Here is a 24,989-nt window from a genome sequence, read left to right as displayed (position 1 = left end):
CACAGGGTCAGGGACAGCGGCACACACAGACACAGGGTCAGGGTCAGACACAGGGTCAGGGACAGCGGCACACACAGACACAGGGTCAGGGACAGCGGCACACACAGACACAGGGTCAGGGGCAGGTCTCCGCCTCACGGCCGGGCCGCCCCACCCTGCCCGCCCCCAGCACCGCCCAGGCCCGAGCGTCCGGCGGCACCGCGCGAGGGGAGCCCGCGGAGCCGGGGAGGGCGGAGAAGGTACGGGAACCGCCCGGCCAGACCGGGGGAGGCGGAAAGCGCGCCTCAGGGGGACCCCCAGAGCCTCAGGGGGACCCCCAGCACCTCAAGGGTGCCTCAGTGCCTCAGGGGTCCCTCAGCACTTCAGGAGCTCCTGTGCCTCAGGGGAACCTCCCGCGCCTCAGGGGGTCCCTCCGCTCCTCGCAGGGCTCCCCAGCGCCTCAGAGGGACCTCAGATGCCCCAAGGGAACACTCGTCTGCCTCTGGGCTTGCCCCGTGCCTCAGAGGAAGCCCCCGCACCTCAGGAGTCCCTCAGTGCCTCAGGGGTCCCTCAGGGGTGCACCTCAGGGGAGTCCCAGCGTCTGAGGGGCTCCCACGCCTCGGGGCACACTCCCCTCGGCAGCTCAGGGGGTCCCTCCGCTCCTCACAGGGCTCCCCAGCACCTCAGGGGGACCCTCCTTTGTCTCTGGGGTTTCCCCCGTGCCTCGAGGGTCCCTCAGTGCCTCAGGGACAGCCCGCGCCTCAGCACGCGGCTCCTCCCGCCCCCCAGGGAGTCCCTCCGGAGCCATCCCTCCGCTCTTCACAGGGCTCCCCAGTGCCTCAGGGGAACCCCCCGCACCTCAGGGGGACCCCAGGTGCCTCAGGGGGACCCTCCTCTGCCTCTGGGGCTTCCCCCGCTCTTCAGAGGGATTCTGGCGCCTCAGGGGGTCACTGCCCTCCCACGCCTCAGGGGTCCCTCAGTGCCTCAGGGGTCCCCCGGCGCCTCAGGGGTCCCTCAGTGTCTCAGGGGTCCCTCGGTGTCTCAGGGGTCCCCCAGCGCCTCAGGGGTCCCTCGGTGTCTCAGGGGTCCCCCAGCGCCTCAGGGGTCCCTCGGTGCCTCAGGGGTCTCCTGCGCTTCAGCCCCACCGCCTCTTCCCTCCCCCGTGCCTCAGGGGGACCCCCAGCCCCTCAGAGGTGCCTCAGCCCCCCGCGCCTCAGGGACCCCCAGTGCCTCATGGCGGCATCAGGCGCTGCCGTGCGAGGGGCAGGACCTGGCCCCATATGGGGCCCAGCCACTCCAAAAAAAACCCCAGAGACACCCCCAAAATAGACTTTTAACCCCATCTTTGGAGCCATGGCATCTTTTAGGGGCTGTGATGCCTCACATCTCCAACATCCGGCATGAGGGGCAGGGCTGGGGGGGTGCAGGGCTGAGGGGGCAAAGTCCCGCAAGGATGGGGTTTCCTGAGGGTGAGGGTTGGTGTTTCCCATTTAATATTAATTTCCTGGTATTTGGTGATAAAGTGGCTGCCAAGTGGTTGAGCATTGGAGTTCCAGGGCACCTTCTGTCCCCTCCAGCCCAGGTAAGATACTGATGCTGAAGTCTTGTACCTGAACAGCCAGGCTGAAGTGAATCATCTCAGTCTAGGTGATGTTTCCTCTGCAGTAAATCAATATTAAGTGTGGTATGGTTTAGAAAACATGTTTTCTTATGTCTTTGTTTCACTTAAATCAGCTCTATTTAGCTAATAACCCTCGTAATAACACCTTTGTCTGCCTTGATTGCATTCCAGTCCTGCTCGCAGTTACTTTTAGCTACTTTGCTAAAATATTTAACACATTAAAAATTTTGCAGGTGTGTATTTGTTTAAATATACTTTTATAGCCATAATCTGTCCTCATTACTAATTGAAGCGCTAAATTTGGCATAAAAGCTGTCACCGTGTTCCAATCAACATGTCTTAATGACTGCCAACAAATGGAAATGAGGCTTCCATGGGAAAAAAGCACAAAAGGTACAAATGCAGAACAGGGTTTGATCAGCTGAGTTAATAAAAGCCCGCTGCTGGCTGCATTAGGTCAGGATTTAAATCAACCCCCAGTGTTTGTGCTATTATTTTAATTGTTACTGGGAATATCGACTGGCTGTGGACTCTGGCTACCTGTTGGTGGTGTTTCCTGTCATTAACATCCCCTGTTAATAACGAGATGTGGAGATCTCCCAGTGAGTCATTTTTCAAACCAGTAAACGCGTGCCTTGTTAATTCCAGCTAATGGAAGGTTTTAATCAGGGTGTCAGGTGGTGCTAAATCAAGCTCCTCACCCGAGTGCGAAATGTGGAATGTCCACATTATTGCCTGTATCAATCAGCTCCCCATTCCTGTAAAAAGAATATTTTCCTCTTCAATCCAGGCTTGTCTAACAGGCTTTCACTGAAACAATTTGGACTTCTCTCTTTTTTTTTTTCCCCCTTTTTTTTTCTCCTTTCAAGGTGTCCCAGAAGACTCATTTCTTTATTCCAGCCAACACTGATGTTAGTGCTTTTCCTGCTTACCCTTGCTAAAATATTACCTACTATTGGCAGGCCTCCAGTTCTTTCACATTCCCCCTTCACAGTTTTTAATGGTTGTGGGAATTAACATTTGTGGTTTGGAATATGAGAAATGCATTTTGAAGTGACTGACACCAAGTGCAGTCGTGGCCCTGAATTTCAAACACTATCGATCGTTTGCCAGTGAACGGGGAGTTTTCATGCCATGGAGTATCCTTGGCTTGCTTTGCTTTAGCTGTCCTGGCTGGCAGTTAGCTTTCAGACCTGAATAACCTGAAGAATCTCATTCTTAGTTTAAGAAATATGAGAAACAGCAAAAACTGTTTTTTTCCGGGTGTCTCATATCTTCTTTATTTTTCAGCATTTAGTTACAAGTGGAAGGCAGGTCTTTGAAATACAGGATGGCTACTCAGCAGCTAGTCAGGCAAAAGAAGAAGTCCTCTAAGGTAAAACCTTTAATTATGATGGCACTGACAACCTTAGCTCTCCGTTTGGGACCTGGCACGCCTGTGCCTGTGGAGGGAGGTGGGAACACTTTCTGCTGTCTGCACTGTTCTTAGTTGGATTATTTCCAATTCAGTGAGAAACAGCGTGGGGCTCTGCCGTGGTTTGACTCAATAAATGTAGGCTCATTAGGTGTGCACTGAGCTTTATTAGCAGGAAGAACAGCAATAAACTAATAAAAGAACTTAATTTAGTGTAGTGTCCGCTGCATTGTTCATGTTGACATCACACAGTGTGCATTTACAGTAGCTCCAGGTGCAGCCATGTGCTGTTTACAGCCCGGAGTTAAAATCACTCTGAAGCCTGGGGGTGTGCAGTGCTGGCAGCTCAGGCTGCTGTCAGAGCTCCCAGACAGCTGTGGCAGCAGCCTTTGGTACAGCAGTGAGTGCCACACCAGCCCTGGCACTTGGGTGACTCTGCAATTACAACTACACACTTTCTTCTGGGGGTGGTTGTCTGGTGAGTGCCAGCATTGGTGCAGTGGAAGGGGTGAGAATGTGATAAAGGGGAAGGTATGTCCAGCCAGTGCAGTCTGCACCTGAACAATGATCTGTTGATCACTATCCTAAAAACATTTAATCCCACCCACCTTAGGCACGATTCTTCCCTGTGCAGCTTAAAAGACCAGAGAAATGTTAAAATTACATTTTTAAGTTACCCTCTCTCCACCTGTTGTGAGTTGTTTCTAAATACAGTCCCTGTTTTCACTACCACGGTGCTATTTTGGCCTTGCCCTCCTCTTGCAGGAAGCAGTGCTGTTCCCTGATGCCATGGCCACGGAGCCGCAGTCTCTGGTGCTGGTGAAGAGGCTCCTGGCTGTCTCCGTGTCCTGTATCACCTACATGAGGGGGCTGTTCCCAGAGAGCTCCTACGGAACCCGCTACTTAGATGGTAACACTGTTTGTGCTGCATTCTTATTTCTGCTCACTCTCTTTTAGCTGTAATCTGCTTCATGTGTTGGCTTCTGGCTGCACATGTCTGAGTTCAGTTTGTTAGGGAGCTGGCCACAGGCCTTCTCAAGTCTGGGTGGAGACAGCTTCTGAGAGAGAGCACGGAAGACAGCCTAGAACTCCTGGCTTTTCTGTCAGTGTTTCTCTTGGTTTGAAGTCATTCCTTGGCATTACCAGCCCTACGAGTGGGTGACACAGGAGAGTGACTTAAAAATCAGAATTTTAAAAAAAATTAACTCTGATTATTGTGTTTTATTTTCCTTTGGATTTTTGAGCCCTCAAGGTTCACATTGAGATTCTCTTGTGAGATTGAAAGTGCATTTTCCACCTTGAATGCCTGGAAACACAGTAGAAGGAACTGTGTGGAAAATCTTAACAGAAGTAGTTTATTCTGAGCACAGTCATTTACCTCATACGGATGTTGGTGGAGTCTGAATGCAGAAGGGAAGGTGTTGTTAGGGAATGGTGGGATAGGATGGAATGGAGAAGAGGAGGGAGGAGAGGATGAAGCTGCTGGTGTTTTGAAATTGAGCTGTAACTTCAGCTCTTCTTCCGGGAGAGCCCTCAGAGCTGAGGAGAGCTCTGACATTTGCAAATGCAGCAATGAGCTTGTGTCAGCCCACCTGGGACTCAGTGGAAACCCAACATTTCCGCTCAGGAAGGACCTCCAGATAAAGCACTTTATCCAAAAAAGGGGGGGTGACTGGCTTAGTTTCAGTGTTTGCCCAGGAGCCGTGATAAGGATTATAACTACGTGCTAAATCTGGTTTTGCAGACCTGTGTCTAAAAATTCTCCGTGAAGATAAAAGCTGTCTGGGATCATTGCAGATAGTCAAGTGGTAAGTGAGTAACAGTGAAACCAAGACAAGATTGTGCTGAGCACGGAGACATCTGCCCCTGCATTCTTCTTCTTCCTGAATTGGAAAACATCGTGCCCGGTCGCGCTGCCGGTGCCAGGGGAGCTCCCACTGCTGCGGGGGGTGCTTGGCCCTGCGTAAGCAGGACAGAATTAGCTGACCCAGATCATGTGAGTTCAAGGTCTGTGGAAGTGTTGGCTGCAGTGAGGTCATGGTCAGGCCCCAGAGCACACGCAGCAGTGGAGGTACAGAGAGAGGGTTAAGACAGTCATGAGATCGATCCTGTTGTTGTTTAGTCTTTTCTGGTTTCACTTTGATAGGGATTCTTGCACTTGTTTTTCAGTATGTGCAGTATTTTTTTCCTATAAGTACCCCCCAGGTTTTCTTCAAGATGTGTTCAAGAGTTGGCACGTTCCCAGCAAGCAGAAAAACTGACTTTGATGTGCTAAGGAGATACCTCACTGCACATCCTTTCACTCCAAGACCAAATATCTGGCTATTGCTGCTTCAAATAATATTTACTGCTTTGAGAAAATCCATTGCTGTAAACTATGCATCAGATAACAAAGATTTACAAGACCATACATGTTCAGATTCAGCCAAGCTCTGTACAAGGCTGATGGGAAAAGAGCCATCAGAGCTCTGGCTGGGGAGCTGGAACAGAGCACTGAGCAGGGAGCCACTTTGGCCTCCAATCCCTGTCTTTGTCAGGATTCAAGTGGGCTCTGGTCTGACAGGATAATACCCCAGAAGTATAAACAGTGCACAAATGCAGAAGGAAGGACAGTGCCTTCAGGGCTGACCCGAAAAGGACTGTGCAAGCCCCAAATGTTGTTAGTTGTGTTGTCCTAATCCCAGGAAAAAATGCCCTTTAACCCGTATCTAATGAGCGTGTGTTTACAGATCAGGAGATAAATACTGCTGGTTAGTATTAACATGTTTTTTCCCTGGCAGGATTCAAGGTTGTTTTGATGCTTTGGAGAAGCAGTATGTAAGTTTTTCTTCCCATTTTTTGCTGGAGTTTTCTATTTCTTCGTAAAGTACGGACAAAACTCTTTCCGTTTCTGCTGTATTTCTGTTGCAGTCTCTCATGCACACAACACATCTTTATGGCCACGGGACAGGGGGGAGACCCCGCCCTGAGTATGAGATTTGGGATTTTATGCCTTGAGCCCAAATATTGACCACTGTTGCTGTCTAGGCTCATCTGTCCATGGTGTGGGAACTAATTTGCAGCTTGCAATGGATTTCCCTCAGTTCTGTGCTCTACATTTGTGTTCTCTGATGTCTGATAGAGGCACTGCCAGGCAGAGATGAGGTCTTGATCTCCTGCCCTGTTTTCTTGACAGAGGTTCTGTGCTTCTGCTCTCCTTCATCTCCTTTCCCCTTCTGCTCATCTTCTCTAACCCTCCTGGCTTTTTTCTTGGGTTCAGAATTTACTACTTTTTTGGGGAAAGTAATTAATCCAGTGAGGTGCGCAACTGGTTCCAGGACAAAACCAGTAGCAAGAAATCATATTCCTTGCTGATTCTCACATAAAAACTGCTCTGCACAGGAAAAAGCACCAGCTGCTGTCATCTCTGTCAGCAGTGTTCATCAGCACAGCTCCTCCAGCTCGGATGGAGTGCTGGTGGTTGTGGCACTGATGATCTGATGGGCTCTGAGACGTCAGTACAACTGTCAGCGTGCACAGGATAATTCACAACGTTGTGAACGCAGTGTAGTGCTTGCTGACAGCTCTAGGAGGTCCTTTGCTATTTATGAGACATAAATTAATTGTTGTTTGACAAGGATTAGGGAAAACCTGAGGTTTTTAATGGGTATTTTCAGATTGTTTTCAAGAGCAGTCCCATGTACGTTTCCTTGCTGTAGCATAAATACCTTTGGAGAGCTTCACAGAGGAGAGCAAATATTAGTCTTCAGTGGGGATAGGTGCTCTTGCAAAAGGGTTTTAAATCAGCACAGCCTTTGGGGATTTGTTTAAAAGGAGCCCCATGGGAGCAGGCTGAGCACGGAGCTGTTTTTTGGGGAACTGCAAGTAAAGCCAGACAAACTGGCCACTAGGTGTTGCTGATGCCGTGCTGGGAAGAATCTGCAAAACGGGTTTTAACTCCTCGTTCGTTGAGTGTATCTATTCCTTTGCCCTGTGTAGGCAGTTAGGTTTTGATAGACTTGCTTTTCTTTGCCCGCTGAGGTTAGATTTTCATTATGTGTTTTGTTTTACTTTTCTCTCCTCAGCTACGCATCGCCGTCCTTGCAGTAAGTAGATGAATACAAAGTAGTTTTCTTTCCCCTCCCCTGCTTGAAAGAGATACAGAGTCAAGGTTGTGTCAAACCATTTGTGCCTTTTTTAAGGAGAAACCAGAATGTGTACGACCTTTATCAAATATGGAAAATGTAAAGTTTAAGGCTGCATGGGGATGTTTTTCTCAGCATGTCACACTCCTGACTGAGGCCTCACATGCATCCTTAGACTCTGAGAAGCACTTTCATGTGATTCCTATCATGGAAGGTGCTCTTCCTTTCCCCCTGCAGAAGTGTCCTTATTAATCTGCTCCTGGACACACCACACACTGGTGGTTCCAAGACAGCCATTGACCCTGGCCCTCTGTAAAGCTCCAGGAGCTTTGCTTTGCCTCTACTCTGTGCATCCTCTGAGCAGTTAAATCTCAGTCAGTAGTTCCCTGTGAGGGTTGGAATGGGAATTAGCCTCATTCCTCCACAATTGCACATCAGTTGTCTTCTACCTGTCTTTGAAGTGGTAAGTATTGCCTGCTGATAGAGGAAAGCTGTTTCTCAGCCATTCCTTTCTCTGATCCCACGCTAAAGATAGTCCAGTCTCTGCTGTAAACTGAAAATATCATTGTTAGTCACTGGTTCAAGTTGTCCCGGGGAGAATGCCCTCACTGTGCTTTCTTGTAACAGATTTACACCAATCCCAAGGAACCGGAGGTAAGAAAGAGTCTTAATTAATCTTTGAGGCAACTGCAGCCATGGGTGAGTAGATCTGTATTCAGAATGGAGTCGTGGGCTGAAGTTCCACCCTGACGTAGCTGCTCGGTGACCTCGTTTCTGTCCTTGTGCCTTCACTCCAGAGTGCCAGCTCAGTGAGCTGGATGGGGATCAAACACCAGGCACCAGGCTGTGGGCCCACCAGGGCCTCAGGCAGGGGTGTCAGCAGGCAACTAATGGCCATGTTTGCCCTTTTGGTTTAGTTTCCCAAAGAGAAAAAATGAGAAGTTCAAAATAATTCATTTACGAACCACCTTTTTAACAGCCCTGGTGAAAAGAGCCGTGTTGTCGTGCAGAGAGGTGTAGGACAGAAGTCAGGAATCCCTTCAGACCTGGATGGATGTGCTGTGTACTGCCTGTCCTTGTCCTTTTGATGTTCCCTGTTGCGTTTCTGTTTTGTTACATCTGTCTGGGGCATAGAGACTGGGGGCTGTGATCCCTAGTGAGGGTCTGCATCCATGCTGGAGACTGGAGAACAGCTGTAGCCTCTTTGCACCTGAACCTGGTTCCAGTTCTGCTGTGTGTCACCTCAGCATCTGGGGACAGAGCAGGAGTTTAGTTGTGCCAAGGCTGGGATTTGTAAGGAAGGCTCAGACTTAAAAGCACAGCTGAGCTCCTACTAATCAACCTCGTTGTCTCTGGAAAAAGTGAATTATAGGCATGGAATTGGTCTACAATAGATCCTTTCTCCTGGGGGGGAAGCTGTCTGTTCTTCCTAATTGTTTTATTCTTTAATCCTTTTAAATGGAAAATCATTTTGTTTTTTTGTCTCCCTCAAAAAAAACCTCTGAGACTGGTGAAATTCAGCAACTGTTTCCCATGCAATATTGTTTGAATTTCCTTATGGGAAGAGTCCTCCTCTCCATAGAGACCTTTGTGTCCCTACAGAGCACTGGGCCAGGCTTCCTTATGACACTGATCACCCGTGCAGCTCCCAGTTTTCCTTAACAAGGAGGGTTGGCTGGTCCTGGAGCCTCACTAGAGACTGAGGCTGGGGAGTCAGGCCCACAGAGGAAGTGGAAGGAGGAAGCAGGAAGTTTGTAATTTTGTTGTGATTCTTTCAGTGCTAGGTGAGATGTGGTTGTTAAGAAAATTTGCCAAAGCCCGTGCAAGCAATAATGGAGTTAAAGTTGTCATCATGTCACTAAGTTATGCTGTGCCCTGGCAGAGAGTGTGAAAGGACTCGGCCGAGCTCAGGACACATCTTTACACTTGTACTCAAAGTGACCCATTTTTGCTTTTCCCCTCTCTTGTTACCTCTCTAGGTAGTGACTGAACTGTACGAATTCAAATTCAAGTACAAAAAGAAGGTGCCACAGATGGACATCAGCAGGTAAAGGTTTGGGTTGGTTTCTCAGGGATACACTGAAAACTGGTTATGAAGCATTAAAAAGCCACACTTTATGATTGCCCAGAGAAGCTGTGGACTCCCCATCCCTGGAAGTGTCCAAGGCCAGGCTGGATAAACTTGGAGCAACCTGGTCTAGTGGAAGGTGTCCCTGCCCATGGCAGAGGGTGGGGAGGAGCTGAGCTTTAAGGTCCCTTCCAACCCAAACCATCCTGTGGTTCTGTGGTTTGAGCATGTCCAAGTTGCTGAGCAGCTGTAAATACCCTCAGAGCTGAGGATATTCACCCTGCAGGGTACGACCTGCTGGGAGGAGGAGTCGAAATGAGGTTATGTAGCATCATGAGGCCCTCAAAGGGCACCCGAGCTGAGCTCAGGACAGTTGGTAGCAGCGGTGCCTCATCAGGGGGGTGATGCAGAAACCAGCACAGTTCCTGAGCTTGCTGCTGTCTCAACTGATTCTTCCATTTTTACCACACAGTCTTGTGCTTTCAAAAGGTTTGATCCCTTTTTTTCCCCCATGATCCTGCACCCAGGGTTTTTTCCCTTGGACATTTGCATACATGTCTTCTGCTTGAGCAGCCCTGCGTGGGTGACCCGAGAGAACTTTCGCTTATGATGCCTGAGTTGATGGTGCAAAACGTGTGGCAGGAAGCAGCAGCTTTTTTGCCTCTTTTTGGCACTCTCTGTTAGATATTTAAAGCTGTGCTTAGTAGGCCACAATCCTGTGGAGTTTCAAATAAATACTATCAAAGGCTGTTGGCTGCAACCAAAGCAAAAAAAAGAAAAAAACAATTGACCTGTTTTCAGTTTATTCTGCAGTTGCCATTGGTGAAATCTTTGGGCCTGGAAACCTGCCTGTACAGCAAGAGAGCTCTGTCTTGTGTGCTCCTCAGGAAGCTTCTCCTGGAGTCTGCCTTTAGCTGCTCTCTCTCAAAACACATCCAAATAATTTCTAGTATAAGGCAAAATGATCTTCTACTGGCAGAATCTGAATTATCTCAGTGTGGAGTGTCCTGCTGGCTGTGCCCTCTGTTTCTGCTCTGAAGCTCCATTGTCCTCACTACACTGAGGGGAAGAGGAGATTTGGGATTTGAAAGATAATAGATGGCCCTTGAGTACTTTGGGTTTTAATCACCCTTGCTCATTAGTTCCCAGAGATAAGGACAGTCCCCAAATGGAGCTTGGCATCCCTCGGAGTCCATCTTGCTGGCCAGGGAATCTTGGTGTTATGTTTGTATGTGCTCTGAGGCTCCAGAGCCCAGGGCACCAGATTCCTGGGCTCTGCTGTGCTTCCTCAGGGACTGGCAGTGCCCTGGCAGGCTCCTGCATGTCCCTGCAGTCCTTAGTAATCTGATGTTCTGGCACGGACCAGAGAATTGTGTCATCTTTGCTGTCAGCTCCCTCGGCTGATAACGCTGCCTTTTACACCTGCACTGCTTGTTGTCATGTGCAAACTTGGAGTTAATAATTCCAGGAGAGAGGTTTTGTGGGTTTGCATCATCACATCCGAGGGATAAGGGGAAATGTTCCCCTAAATGGTCTTTGCTTTATTTTATGTGGATTTTAGAGGAATTCTTGCCATAGATCCCAGTCCTTCCAAGGTTCAGTTCCTTCTTCTTCTTGACACACTCCTGCATCAAATTCACAGTGTTATTCCTGTATTGAATCAGTCCTTGACCTGTTAATTCCTATGGAAGTCTCATTTCTTTTTTTCTTGTGATCTTTCCCCTTGCCATTTCTGATCTGCTAATCCCACAGCTTGTAAAGGTGATGGATATTCCACCTTAGGCACTGCCAGCATTTCCCTCTCACTTGCTGTACATTCCTGAACATACAGGATTTAATCTAAGACCACAGTGCACATCTAATACCTCAGAGTTTTGCTGTTGGCAATTCAGAGTCTGCCAAACCGTCCCCTGCATCTGTCAGCAGTTTGACTTCATGATCTTAGAGGTCTTTTCCAACCTAAATGATCCTATGATTCCATACTCTGGGAAGTCAAGCCGCTGTGTTTTCATGACGAGCCAAGAAGCTTCAGCTGGAAGGGGGAATGTGTCTTAATGAAGCTGTTCTTTGCTGTGGTTCAGTCAGATTCAGCCCCGGGACCCTCTGCTCTCTTGGGTCTGCTTTTGAAGCGGTTTGGGGGTTTGCCCTAGGGACCATCCTGTGTATGGGGCCACCCACCCATGTCAGGGGTCTTCCCAAAGACGTAGTGAAGGAACCACGTAGTTTTATGGCCCCTTCTCATTGAAAGTTAGGGAAGTTCAGGTCCCTTAGTCACACAGTGATTCATCTGGGCCATCTAAAGTTGGTTATCTCATCTACCTCTATAGTCAAGAGAAACAAACTCCTCCAGATTGCGATTCATCCCACTCGTGTCACCCGTGGGTCTCAGTCTAGACTGTTTGCTTAGCCCAGCCAGCTGACATTTGGATGGCTGAAGGAGGGGAGAGGAATGCCCCTTCGTCACTGCTGAAAAATGTGCTTCTGAGCTCGTTTTTCTTGCATGGAATTGAGGGAGAACATGCGATTCGCCTCTCTTCAAACTGCAAAATGGACTTGAAAATAGCCCCTGTGATGAATCGGCTTTAGATTGGATTCCCAGCTCATTCCTCTCATTCCTGAAATTGCTTAGGTGAAAGGCACTTGTTTTATGGGCCTTTGATCCAATTTAATCATGTTCAAACAAGTGACTCATGACATTTGTATAATGGGGTCTGTTGCCCCAGCTCCGAAGTCTGTTCAAATGTAAATGCCAAGCCTTTGAGTCCAGAGCGGGTGTTCTGAGGATGCCACCCCATCCCTGGAGCCTGTTTCACTTCCCTGTTTAGCTGGAAATGACATAAAGACATTGTAGCTTTGTCACTAGTGGTTTCAGACGAGTCAGTGGGTGCTCTGTATGTGTAATTAGATCGTGAATATTCATGACTGAGGATAACAAATCTGTTATTCTTCTTCTGGTTGTAGCAACCACAGGGAGTTTGTGACTGGGCTGTGCAGTGAGGACATCAAACAGGCCAGCAGGCTCCTGCTCCGTAAGCTCTACCTGCTCATGCAGAACCTGGGGCCACTGCCCAATGACATCACCCTCACCATGAAACTCCTCTACTACAACGATGGTAGGTGGGGCAAAATTCCCTTTCCATCAGTTTCTGTAAGAAACGAGCCTTGTAAAGTAATTGAAGCACAAAAAGTTGAGATGGGAGCTCTTGGCTGATAACAGTGAGAAATGGTGTAACACAGTAAGTCTTTCTGAGGCACAGGGATGGCAGATGCTTTTTGGGAAAGGTGTCCATGTAAGAAGTACAGCCATGCAGTGTAAAAGGAAGACATCCCTCTTCCCTGGGTTTTTTTGGGGGGGAGGTTGTTTTTTTAAGGAACAGGCGCTGTCAGGTTCTGCTCCAGAAACTGAGCACTTAAGTGGTATCTCAGCATCCTAAAGTCATTCTTTCTCTGAGCTCCCCGATAACATTTGCTCAGCTCATTTTCCCCTTTGCATTCTCTCCCTTCCTCCTGAAAAAAACCAGAATATTTTTAGTAGTTGATGCTACTCGAGGCTGGTTCACACTTGTTATTTCTGAATCAGATTTGGGAGAGCTGGAACGCAGTTTCTCTGACCCCAGTGGGTTCCCTCTCCCTGTGCAGTCACTCCCAAAGATTACCAGCCCCCCGGCTTTAAGGAAGATGCCAGCCCTGGTGACCTGCTGTTTGGAGGGGATCCTGTCAACCTGAGAGTGGGCTCAGTCTCCACCGACTTCCACCTCATGAAAGTGAGAGTGATGACTGAGAAGAAGAGGGTGAGGAAGGCTCACAGCAAGCTGATCCAGAAGAGAAGCCCTACTGAGATCTCCCACCAAGGGTTAGACTGTGAGGAGGAGGAAGAGGAGGGGAGCACCAAGGTATAGAAATAGCTCTGTTTGGTTCTCACTGCAGGAACGGAGTTTATTTAGCAAAACCCTCCTTAAAAGAAACATTTTGGGGTTTATGGATTTACCACCTGGCCATATTTTTTAGACTATGCTATTAAAGCAACACATCACTTGCTTTACAGAATCACCCTCTCCCTGTCAGCGTAGATTCAAGTGAGCATGAAGGGAACAAAAATAACACCCCCCCAGGCAGGAAAGTGGAAGCACCTTCTTTGTGCCTTCAAGATACAGGTAAATGTCCAGTTTTGAAACTAAAGGGGCTTCTGCTCCTGACTGTGTCCCAACATAATATTTGGGTTTTCTCACTCACGTTGAAATGGATAAACCGAGTTTGTTTGAATTTTGTGTCAGATCAGCCTGAACTATACTGAAGGTCTTGTGTAGGCTTGGTTTGTTAACAGAAACATTTAATTTTGTATCAGTGTCTTTCCACCTCTTTATCTCAGCAGTTTCTTTCAGATATGGAGGAAATGCTCAGATCATCAAAACTGTGTTACATTATCTCCATGTTCCCCAAAGCTCTTTAGCTGTTACAGTTTGATTTTTGCTAATAACTTCCATACATGAAAATACATGAAAGAAAAGCCTCTTCTCTCCCTTCAAGTATCCCAGCCTCTGATACACCACGCTGTGTTTGACCTTTGAGGCTCTGGGATATAGCCTGTGGAACAATACCATCTAGTGACAAAATGGTAAATAGCATTCCTGGGATGGCCGGGCAGCAGGATAAAGCAGCTTCTCTGCCTGTGGAGTCACCTTTGCAGGTCTTTCTCCTGCGGGTTCTCCAACGACTAATAACAACTCATCCTGCCACCTTTGGCACTCTGGGGATATGAACAAGATCCTCCTCCTCTAACAGTTGCCTGTTCTCATGAAACTGAGGCGCTTTGGAGGCCCCCTCAAATTTTATTGAAACTGTCTAAAAGGTTAATAATTAGTACCCAGGGAAGATCTCCCCTCCTTTCCCCCACCCCTCACACTTAGAACTCATGCTCTAAGTTTGTTGCATAAGCTTTGTTTTCTTAGAAACCAGGTTAAAATGCAGTTTAAGTATAATTGATAGAGGTGCTGCAAGCTGATGTGATGCATGTTCAGATGACAATTCTGACACCTTTCTGGGAATAAACTGCCAGTGCTGGCAGTTCCTGGGAGCAAAGGTTACACAATTTCATGGAATTTTGCCCCAGTGGTTTAGTCAGGCTTCTGGATTGTTTGTTTGGTTTTTTTCTCCAGTTAAGCTCTTTAAGCTAATTTTGCTTTGCTGTTTGGATTGCAGGTAGAAAGAAGAAGGCAGGAATAAAAGAGACAGGCAGGATGCCTTGCTCAAGGGCATCCCAGCAGGTGAGGAAACTTTAGTGGTTCCAAGATATAGCAGGCATGGTGGAATTCATTGCCAGGGGTCATTGTGTCATTGAGGATGCCACGAGATTCACTAACATTAGTGGATTTATGGTGCAGGATCACAGTACATAGAGGCTACAGAGCGTTGGGCCAGAGGGATATAAACATGAAGTGGGAAGAAGCTTTCCATGATCAGCTTATTTCATACATCCAGTACCAGAAATGGGTTCTGTTCCCTGGAGTTGGCACCTGTGAATTACAACACAGACTAAACCCATCCCTGTCCCAGCCACGCTGCTTTACCTGTGTGTGGGTTTGGGTGAAGGATCTGAAGTCACCACCCTATTTTAGGTTTGTCTGTTGCCCTACATGGTCTTCACCTCTCCTGTCTTGCTTCCAGACTGTCTTTACCTGTGAGTCACAAGTACTTACTGAATCCTATCCCTTTTTGGCTACCTCTCTGAGATAGGAAGAATTATCCCCTGGGGGTACTGGTCTCTCTTTTGGTGGTTGTTGGGGCAACCCAAAGAACTGGGGTAGACCAGACATGTCATCTTAGATAAGTGATGTCAAGTTAATCCCATCCTGAGGGCTGCCCAGGCCAAACCCTGAGTCACAATCAGAGCCCGAATTCACGGGCATGTGCAGAGGTTTTCTCAGTGACAGGGCAAATCTCTGAATGCCACCAGCCTTGCTGCTTGATCCTTCTCCCATTCAAATTAGTTGAGAATCATGTGAGCTTGAATGGTCAGAAACTGCATCTTTACAGGGTAAGTTAACGAGAGTAGGAAATTGCTACTAAAATTTTCCCCGCCTCTGTTGAAAAGAATCCCGGGGTGTCTAACCCAGACAGCAACTGCAGACTGCACTCACCGTGTCATTCTAAAGGCATCTGCGAGGTATTTGCCTTGACTCTGGATCTTAGAAATGAACTTCTGTGCCTAGGCTGGTATTTTTCAAACTTTAACCACATTTTTTTTTTGTGTCACATCCTCCGGTTTCCTTCTCATCATTGTTTATTTTGTCGTCTGTGTGAAAACAGGAGCCTTTTTTGTTTGTAGCTCATGGTTGTCCCACTGATTCATGCTCTGACCTTCTTTTGGGGCTGTCACGATGGTAAGCAGAGGACCAGACACTTCTCTCTCTCACTCTCAGCATGTGAATGTCATTAAAATTCGGTAGCAGGAGTGAGAGTGTCTGAAGGTGGTGGAAACAGCATTAGTTGCTGAAAAATGGAAGAATCACTTTATCCATCGTATGCTTCCAAAGACTTTTAAAAAAAATTAATCCCAAGCCCTCTGCCTGGTAGATTCTGCGTGGGAGAGGGTTTTCTTAATGTATTCTTTGATACTATTTTTAAAACCTCATTACTTCGAAGCTGGCTAATATTTCACTGGGTTTAGGGAAAAACAAAGTCAAGGCAGTAGTTAGAATCATCACTGTAAAACCTGTGCTAATAAAAATTTGACACTCTTTTCCATATGAGAGGGACTTTCCCTTCTTTTCTGAAGGAAGTGGTTAAAACAAATGACCATTGTGTATTCCACTTGAATCAGGAAGCCAAGCTGACGAGTGAAGTTTGTCTTAAAAAACGAGGAGAAGCTTGGCTGGGTGGGAAGTCTGAGTTAGGTGTTATCTGACAGGGTCAAGTACAGGTAAGATGGGTTGGAACAGACCTGTTGGGCTGTGAGTGTGAACACCTTGTTGCTGCCCAGACACTATTAATAGTGTTTTCCAGCTGTTGGGTTGGGGTGTGAATGCCAAAATTTTCCAAACTCACCAAAACAATTTGGAGTGTCCCAGAAATAGCTGTCTGCACAAGGGTTTGATATTCAAGAAGTTCTGAGTTCGAAACCGTTACCCACAGTCACAAGTTGCTTCTGGAAATGTGGGTGAGCACATTTCTGCCCTTCATCTGGAGTGAATCCTTCTGATTCCTTGGTTACCAAAAATAAAAACTGTGCTGTTGGAATTGAGTTTATTGGTCACTACCTTCCTGACCTATAGCTCTTCAGGAAAACCAGGAATGAAAGTATTAAAGGCTTATTTTTATCTAATCGACATGGGAGAGGCGGAGGATGCGGATCTGCCAAAAGAGGAGCAGCTCTTCCTGCCCAGTGAGAACTGGAACTGGACTTTGGGAATGGCCACGGAGAGTCTCTGACAGGGCTTTGCAGATTGGGGAAAAATTTCCATGTACTCCACTGGCTTGTTATCTGCAATCTCATGATTGATGATCCTCGAGATCAAATGAGAGATTGCCCTTTTCCAGCAGAGCATCTCTGTGCTTAATCATCCAGAGTTAGACACCAGCATGTAAATTAGCCCACCTCTGCTGGCTTCAAGAGTGATTGCATCAGCCAAGGATTTGTCCCCCCCGTGTTATGTTTGTGCATCTTCCTACTTTTCATTGGAATTCTAGGAGTTGGGAAGAGTTGGGGAAAATAGGGAATTGCTGCCCATTGGTTTAACTTGTAGAAATCTGCTGATGAGAGTGAGGTCCTGCACTGACTTGGAATAACTTCTTGAGTTCTTCAGCAAACTCCTTTATCCTCTTGTGAATCCTTTAATGTTCTTGTCCTGAAAATTGGTTTTGGTCAGCTTTGTCTTCATGTAAGCAAACATGCTGCAGTGGAATGAGTTTGGAAGGAAACAGAACTAGAAGATGAGTAAAATCTGACCATGTGAACGCCTCTGCAGGCTTTTATCTCCCATCAGGAAGCTGTGGGCTGAAGTTCTGGGGTGGTCCTTGGAGCACAGCGAGGCAGCCGTGCAGGGAGCCTTGGATCGCCCTGCGCCGGAGCCGGGAATGGTGTGGCTGGATCAGCACAGCACAAGGCAGCTCTGCCTCCCAAGTTTCTGGCTTCATTAGCTGCCACCAGACACTGCTCCTGCTGCTACACTGGCTGTGCTCATAGACTGCTGTGGGACATGAGGAACGTGCTGACACTTGGCACTGTGTGGACAGAGCAGTTGGGATCAGTGCTAGCTCAGGGGTGTGCTCGGGAATTCTCTGCCTGCTGGAGCCCTGCTCCTGCCATGTGGATCAGCTCTGCTAACAGGAGCTGTCTGCACTGGGATGTCTGGGGAGACATTCATACCTAAGGGTTGTAAATCAGTGCTGGTTTAGCCCTCAGAGGACAGTCTGTCTGGCCTCCAGCTGCTGCTCCTTGGCTACCTGGCCATGGGCTCTTTCTCCAAGGGTCTGTGGCAGTGATGGAAGCCAGCATGGAAACAGAGTTTCATGGATGACACAGTAATACCTGTTGTGTTTGCCAGGGATCAGTATCCTGTTGGTGCCCAGGGTCATGGTTACCCTGATGGAGACCTTAGAGACCCTTCCAGGGCCTAGAGGGGCTCCAGGAGAGCTGGAGAGGGACTGGGGACAAGGGATGGAGGGACAGGACACAGGGAATGGCTTCCCACTGCCAGAGGGCAGGGCTAGATGGGATACTGGGAAGAAATCCTTCCCTATGCGGGTAGTGAGGCCCTGGCCCAGGTTGCCCAGAGAAGCTGTGGCTGCCCCTGGATCCCTGGAAGTGTCCAAGGCCAGGTTGGACGGGGCTTGGAGCAACCTGGGCTGGTGGAAGGTGTCCCTGCCCATGGCAGGGGGTGGAACAGGATGAGCTTTAAGGTCCCTTCCCACCCAACCCATTCCATGATTCCTGTGCCTTGCTGAGCTGCCGTGTCCTACACAGCTTCTGGCTGGAAGTGAAGGTCAGCACAAGTGGGTTCAATTGCAAATAACAGCTTAGAGATCAAGACCTTTGTTGTCTGATCTTTCCCAGGCAAAGCATGTCCAAAAGTGCCATGACAGGAGGCAGTTGAAGGGTGAGACCTGCCATGTGCACAGCAATAGTGAAACATTTTTCTGTGGCAATGTCATTATCTTGAACTTTTGCAGAAAAGAAAAAAAAAAAGCAAGGTTTATCTCTAACTGTCCATCAAGAGCTGTATCTGATGAGAAGTTCCCAGAACATTTTCTCCTCTAAACCAGCTGAAGCTACACAGACCCAAGCAGTGAAGAGAGAAAGATTCAGAGATGAGCTTGCCTCTCCTTCCTGTGAGCTCAGGCCATTCTGGGAGGAGTGAGACAGGGAGGTCAGGAAATTCCTGGCTTCTCTCAGTTCACGTCAGATCCTCAGCTGTATCTTGGGGCCATTCATCCCTTCCATGAGTTATCCCTGTCTAGTGTGCAGGAAACAGTTTCCTAGTGATCTCTGAGTGCAGAGGTGAGGCCCATCACCCCACAGATCCGGGGAGGTTTAACCCTTGCGCCCTCGGATTCCCTGACAGCTCCCCCGGGGACATCCCTGGGAAGACGTGGCGCTTCCGTGCTGGCTGCCATTCCCTATATTCATACTAGCAACCAGACCCTGTGGAGAAATCCACATAAATTAAGGTTGGACAGATCTAATATCCCAGGAGGGACTGTTGGGTAGCAGCCTAGTAGGCAGAAGGAGTGTCCATGGCCTTTCTCTTCCTCAGTGGAGAATTCCAGTGCTGGAATCATACAGGGAAGTGGTTTGGATTGTGATCCAGCAATCAGAATGTCCATCATGGAAGACTACAGTGTGATTGAGGGCCCTGGAAGAGATTAGTAGGAGAGATAGCGATAATTTAGTCTTTCAGCAGGTATTTTTTAAGCATTTTTTAAAATACTCTGGAAAAATCTGTTCATTAGCCCTTTAAAAGCTAAAAGACACGCGAGGTGCAGAGCGGGCTGTGAGACAAAGAGATGGAGCTGAATGGCAAAGGTTTGAGAGTGAGCTGAGGAAAAGGCAGGGGCCTGGTGGGAGTCACTGATGTGTTGACGTGGCTTCCTGGGCACAAAAACGTGGCCGGTTTCCGCAGCAGCGCCACAGTGAGGCCCACCCGTGTCAGCTGGCTGTCCTGCCAACCAGCAGGAGCGTCCCCCACGGGTACAGAGATGAAAATCAGGAGTAGTTCCACTGATGTCAGTGTGACCACATTACTGGAAACTGATGGGATCACAGTGCTGAGCCCACAGAGCCGCCTCCGCAGAGCCAGCGAGGTCGGGAGGGGAACCGGAGACTGGAGTGTCCAACCAGCCTGCTCAGAGCACGGGAGGGGAACAGGGCTCGCGGGGCCTTGTCCACGCCGAGGATGAAGACTCCACAACCTCCCTGGACAACTTGTGCCAGTCTTTGGTTGCTCTCGTGGTAAAAAAATAAAAAGTTCGTCCTTATTTTTAAATAAAATTTCTTGTATTTCCCTGGAAGTGTCCAAGGCCAGGTTGGACGGGGCTTGGAGAAACCTGGGCTAGTGGGAGGTGTCCCTGCCCACGGCAGGGGTAGGGACTGGATGAGCTTTAAGGTCCTATCCCACCCAAACCAGTCTGTGATTCCATGATTCTGTGATTCAGTTTGTGTCCATCTCCTGTCCTTTCACTGACACTGTGATGTGTCCTGTGAACTTTGATTTTCACTGTACTTGGGGAGCATGGAGCAGCCAGCTGTCAGGGAGCAGGTGGGAATTACTGCCCTCACCAGCCCACACCTCCGCTCTTAGGGGATCAATTTAAAGAGTCACTGGCTTGATTTTTGAAGTGTCAGGAGTTTGCTGTGCTGTTGAGTCAGTGGTAGCTGCAGTTGAAATCACAGGATGCCTCAGGCACTGGGTCACTGTCATTCTGGTGAGAGTCCCCTGCACAAACTGTGTGTTGCTCTCACACCTGAGGGTCGCTCTGCCTTTTTTCAGCAGTTAAATCTTGTATCTCAGTCCTTATTCTTCCAGCTTGCTCGATGGAACTGCACTTCTTTTGACATGAATGTGCTTCTGAATTTGTCGGGGTAGTTACAAGGTACCAAACAAAACCCTCCGTGTCCCGGACAAAGGGAACATTTCTGAGGGCAGAAAATTTGCCAAGTGCCAAACCTCAGCATGGGGCAGGCTGGGGACAAAGAGGGACACAGCCGAATGCTCTTGTGCAATTTTAGCTGCTCTGCATAAGGATGCCCTGGGAAGCAAAAACCACATCAGGACAGGAGAGCTGTAAATTTGCCTCGATTTATGCTGGGAATTTTCGGCTGGAATACTTGGGGACACTGGGGATTGCAAACTGGGTCCTGATTGTGTCTATCTAAGAATAGCAGTGTGGCTGTGGTCTGCTCATGCTGTTTGGTCCACCAGTCTGCCTTGGGAAGGCTTTAATCTAAGTCTAATCTATTTTTAGCCTGATATCTCCTCCAGACAAGGCGCAGCTGTCCTGAGCTCTATGCCAGAAATTAGTAACACTTGTATGATTCACAAGTGAGCTGCGGTTCTACAGAAGAATTCGTGCTGCAAAGTGTTACTTTTTTACACGTACTGTAAAACAGGAGATTCAAAGCCACTGTGTGTTCGTGGTATGACCCAGACCCTGAACTCCTCCTGGGACTCAGAGTCAGGAGGTCGTGGATCTGTTCCTGCGTTTGCTACTTGATCTGGACTTGTCCCACCTGTCAGCATGGTCCCTGTGCAGGGTGGGCGTGCAAGAGCCTGCACCTTGTCCTACCTGCTTTTACAGCAGCTGGCTCATCCCTGGAGCTGGGGTTGTGTAAGAGGAAAAGCAGCCTTCCCGCAGTGCGGGCTCTGCCATCGGTTATTCAACTCAAGCATCCCAGTGCATGGGAAAAATTAGAACTAATCAACTTCTGGAGGCTTTGATTGTATGTTTAGTCAATGGGAGGGATTTCCTGCTTCTCACCACACCGTTGAAGAGGTTTACTTTCTGGTTCAAGTCAAATAAACATACATAGAATCTGACTTAATCTCATTTAGAGCGATGTTTCTGACGAAGAAGCTGGAGTGTTTGGTTAAGGATGGGAGCTGAAGTTGGACATGGGGTCTGTGTCCGGCTCCGAGTTCCTCCATGAACTTGTAGCTGGGCAGGGACAGGCCAGGGCATGTTGTCTTTCGTGAAATACCTCTCCCTGTTGACATCTGATTCACTCAGTAGATGAACAGTGCTTGTCTAGAGCCCTCGATGGCTTCCATGGATGTTTTCAGTCCTCATCACAGGTTCCTGTGAGGTGCTCGTGCTGCCTGTGGTCAAGGGCAGGAAAACTGGGGAGAGTTGGAGTGTGGGCAGCTGCTCGTGACCTCAAAAGTATCCCATCTGTGCAGAAAATTTGGGAGGAATGGCAAAGGGGTCAAATCTTCATGGAGGAGCTGTCTGGGGAAGATCTGTTCCTCAATAGAGGAAATAAAAGCACCAGGTCTTGCTAATGCTGTTCTGGCTAAAATAGGAGAGCTGCCTCATCCAGGTGACTGGGGCTGGGAGACTGGGAATCATCACCCTGCTTTGTTGTGTGGCCAGCAGGACAGGGACAAACCCTGCGGCTGTGTTAGCACTGCAGAGGCTCTGGATGCAGCGTTTCCTCCTCTGGGCCCTTTCCTTCAAGAAAAGGAAGCAGACAGGTTAAAACCATGCCAGGGAAGGGAAATTAAATATCTGCCTAAAATGCCCTTTGGAGCAGCTGGATATCAGGTGAGGAGCTGCAGCACAGATCCACTCATCCCCCTGTCCCTGGGCAGCGTCGGGAGCTCTGTCAGCCTGAGTGTGTGCAGGATGAGGGAGAACCTGCCCAGCCCACTTTGGCACATTCTTGTTTTCTCTGTTTTTAAGGAAAGGAAATTGTACTTTTTGCATTAAGCAATATTGTGTTGCTCATCGTGAAGAGGAGGGAAGAGGGGAAGAAAAACAATTTGAAACAGTCTAGAGAGGCGAAGGGGGGTTGCTTCAAAGTCTTTTGCTGTTAATCCCTAATCAGAGCTGTTTCACACATTAGAGAGCCCATTGCTATGCAGAGATTGCCGAAGCCTCAAGGTCAGAGGGAAAGCAAGCCCTGGTGACGTGAGTGGGGAATTCTATAATGACCACATCTTGTAATCTGAAGACCTTGTGCTCATCCCCACGATTCATCCTGGAATAGCTCTTCATTAACTCCTTGTGCTTGCCCTGCCTCAGTTTCAGGATTCCTCATGTTTTGCAGTGACACTGGAGGGAGGGACTCCTGCTCTGGCGCAGGAATTTGGTTAGCACTCCTTTCCCTCTCCATTCACCTCGCTGTCATCCAAGTGAACTTTGTTTTGGAGGCGAAGCTCTGTGCTATGGTGTGTCCCTTCAGCTCAGCTCCAGTGAGAGAGGTCACATTGCCAGACTGTGCTTCGTCCCTTCTGGGTGGGCAACAACACACGTTGCTCTCAGCGGCTCCAGATTATTATTGTAAAAATGCAAATATGTGACATGATAAGGAGGATAAGTGAGTTTGTCCCCTGGCACAGCCAACACTTCAGCTGTCGTCCTGGCTGTCCATCTCCCTGTGGTCTGTCTGAAGTGCCTGTTCCATTGACTCATTTATATTCTCACATAGACTTATCTGTGTTTTTTAACCTCTTGGTTTGTAGGCTCAGAAGATTCTTGGGGGAGGTTTGTGTCTTTCTAGAGAGAAGTTAAGCCTTCTGGAAAAAAGCTTACTTGGCTTAGTTATTTTTCACAAAGTCACAGGTAGTTTCAAAGTCTGAGATCGATCAGCTTGTGCTGAATTCCCTGATGTACAGAGGGACTGTGTGTCTCCTCCTTACAGGCTGTGACCACAGATTTGACCTAAGTGCCCCCCTTCTTTTCCATATGCTCTGATTACCTGAGGTTGGTGGAAAAGCCAGTGCCCTATCAGCTATTATATTCCTCAAAGACCTCCTTGCTGCTGCTATTTTCTGTTGGCAGTGAGAAGATGGGTCCTGTTCATGTGCCACCAAACCCATTCCCCGTGCCTGAAGCTGAACCTGTTGCTTGCACAACTCTCACAGTTCCACCAGTTCCATCCAGTACTCCAGTTTTGATTCCTTGCCTAATTGCTTTTCTGGAGAACAGGATCACACTGAGCCAAGCCAAGAGGATCCAGGCACACACATGGCAGTTTTGGAAGCTTTACTTTTTGACTCGTAGCAGGAGCCTGCTCCGTGAGAATGATCCCTGTTTCTGATGGTTCTTGCAGATAAACCTCCTGAACCTTGCCTTTAGCCAGGAAGAGGTAACAGGACCTGAGAAGAAAAGGAAGGTCAGTGAACCAGAGAAGCTGCCTCTGAACAGCAGGAAATTATGTTCATTCTGACACAGAATACATTTTGGAAGGTGTGAGTTTGCACTGTCATCTGACTGGTGCAGACCTTTCCTTCTCCCAGTGTTTAACCCTTCCGCGTGCCCTGTGTATTTGTGAATGTTTGTCTCGTGAAAACTCTGGATTGCAGAGAGACAACAAGCCCCGTAATTGCCATGGCATTGTCAACAACCAGCCCTTGTTTGACGTTCTAAAGTTGAGGATTTATAATTCTGTGCCAGTGGTGTCTGTGTGCTTCTTTCTGCCTCCTTCCCTCACACCTCCCACCTCTCACTGGCTAAATTCCCTCCTCTGGGGCTGGTGTGTCCTGTGCCACTCTGTCACCCATGTTGAATGGCACTATTTCAAGATGAACTCTGAGGTGTCAGTGCCAGAGAGCACCAAGTCTCATGATCCACTAGATTGTGCTTAACTCCATCCTGTCTGCTGTTTCCGGAGCATAGATTTTTATTTCAAAGAAGGGGTGTTATCTATATTGAGTAAAGAGATAAACCAGTCTATACACATTTTCTGCTGGTGCTGGATGGTTTTTTTTCTAACTCTGCAAGTAGTGTTGCCATGGCTGTATTATCAGCTCATTTCTAAACCAGCAGCCCACCATGTCCGAGGGGCTCAGGCAGCTGTGTGATGTTAATTCTGGTGCAATACACCCCGTTTAAAACCAGCTGGCATAAAGATCCCTTGTGTCTGCAAATACAGGTAAGGAGAACAGCACCTGGCAGGTATCTGACAAGCATCCAGGGCATCTGAGTGAAGGACCTTGGCCACCAGGGCCATCACTTGGCACACCACGTTCCCTGTCACCAGTAACACGGTGATGTCGTCCGCTGTGGCACCACTCAGGCCCTCAGACGTGAGGGCTCTTCCTTGCTGCTGGAACAGTGGTCTTTCCATGTCTAAAGCTACCAGGAGCTGGGATTGACACATCTCTCTTCTGCTCTTACTCTGCTTGACCAGAATGAGGTGAAAGCCCAGCTGGACCTGGCTGACTGAGCAGAGGTAATGCCCAGACTGAACCCCCTGAGATTCCTGCTGCCCTCCTCCAGGTAGCCAAGTGATGGATTGTGATCCTAATCCCACAGCGGTCTCCCTGAAGCCCATGGCAGACAGACCCCCTGCCCATCCCTGAGCCCCCAGCAGTGTCTGGCAGTTTTCCTGGCCTGATGCCTATTTCACAAAACCTGCAGAAGATGGGAATTTTCCATTTTATCCTCACTTTCTCTCCCGTGCTCTCCTTTTTGCACCTATGGCCTAATAAGCCAGTTTGTTCACATGCCAGAGCGAGCTAGAAACCTTTGTGCCCGGGCTTTGTGACAATGTTTGCTCTCAGGGCTGCACACCCACGAGTGACCCCCGCTCTGCACGGGACAGCTCCGGGCCTGCCGTCAGCTCCC

At 48.5% G+C, this 24,989-nt stretch overlaps 1 protein-coding gene across 5 annotated transcripts; it reads left to right on the top strand.

Moving 5' to 3' along the window:
* Window positions 1-97: 97 nt before the first annotated feature.
* Window positions 98-23,812, top strand: HORMAD2 (HORMA domain containing 2). Of its 5 annotated transcripts, none has more exons than XM_039387002.1 (14): window positions 98-239; window positions 1,503-1,561; window positions 2,891-2,975; window positions 3,780-3,924; window positions 4,759-4,822; window positions 5,795-5,831; window positions 7,079-7,099; window positions 7,766-7,792; window positions 9,118-9,185; window positions 12,168-12,319; window positions 12,846-13,099; window positions 13,252-13,360; window positions 14,406-14,470; window positions 15,240-16,507. In XM_039387002.1, exons 3-14 carry the CDS (start codon window positions 2,931-2,933, stop codon window positions 15,270-15,272), a joined length of 1,020 nt encoding a protein of 339 aa, XP_039242936.1. In that variant the 5' UTR covers window positions 98-239; window positions 1,503-1,561; window positions 2,891-2,930; the 3' UTR covers window positions 15,273-16,507. The 5 variants fall into 5 exon arrangements, with proteins under 5 accessions (XP_039242936.1, XP_027596717.1, XP_027596716.1 ...); XM_027740916.2 differs by lacking the exon at window positions 15,240-16,507 and adding an exon at window positions 23,473-23,812 and having other exon boundaries at window positions 100-239; XM_039387000.1 differs by lacking the exons at window positions 98-239; window positions 15,240-16,507 and adding exons at window positions 650-853; window positions 23,473-23,812.
* The last annotated feature ends 1,177 nt before the right edge of the window (window positions 23,813-24,989 follow it).

Source organism: Pipra filicauda, unplaced genomic scaffold (assembly GCF_003945595.2).
Source record: "Pipra filicauda isolate LSUMZ 115617 unplaced genomic scaffold, ASM394559v2 scaffold520_size808073_pilon, whole genome shotgun sequence".
Taxonomy (NCBI): domain Eukaryota; kingdom Metazoa; phylum Chordata; class Aves; order Passeriformes; family Pipridae; genus Pipra; species Pipra filicauda.
The sequence above is the reverse complement of the archived record's forward strand: the minus strand, read 5'-3'. Positions and strand labels throughout refer to the sequence as shown.

Coding starts and splice junctions, on each gene's coding strand:
- HORMAD2 (XM_027740915.2), top strand. CDS start 2,931: ATGGCTACTCAGCAGCTAGTCAGGCAAAAGAAGAAGTCCTCTAAG. Junction 4,823..5,794: donor TCATTGCAGATAGTCAAGTG/GTAAGTGAGTAA, acceptor TTTCCCTGGCAG/GATTCAAGGTTGTTTTGATG. Junction 13,361..14,405: donor TTTGTGCCTTCAAGATACAG/GTAAATGTCCAG, acceptor TTTGGATTGCAG/GTAGAAAGAAGAAGGCAGGA.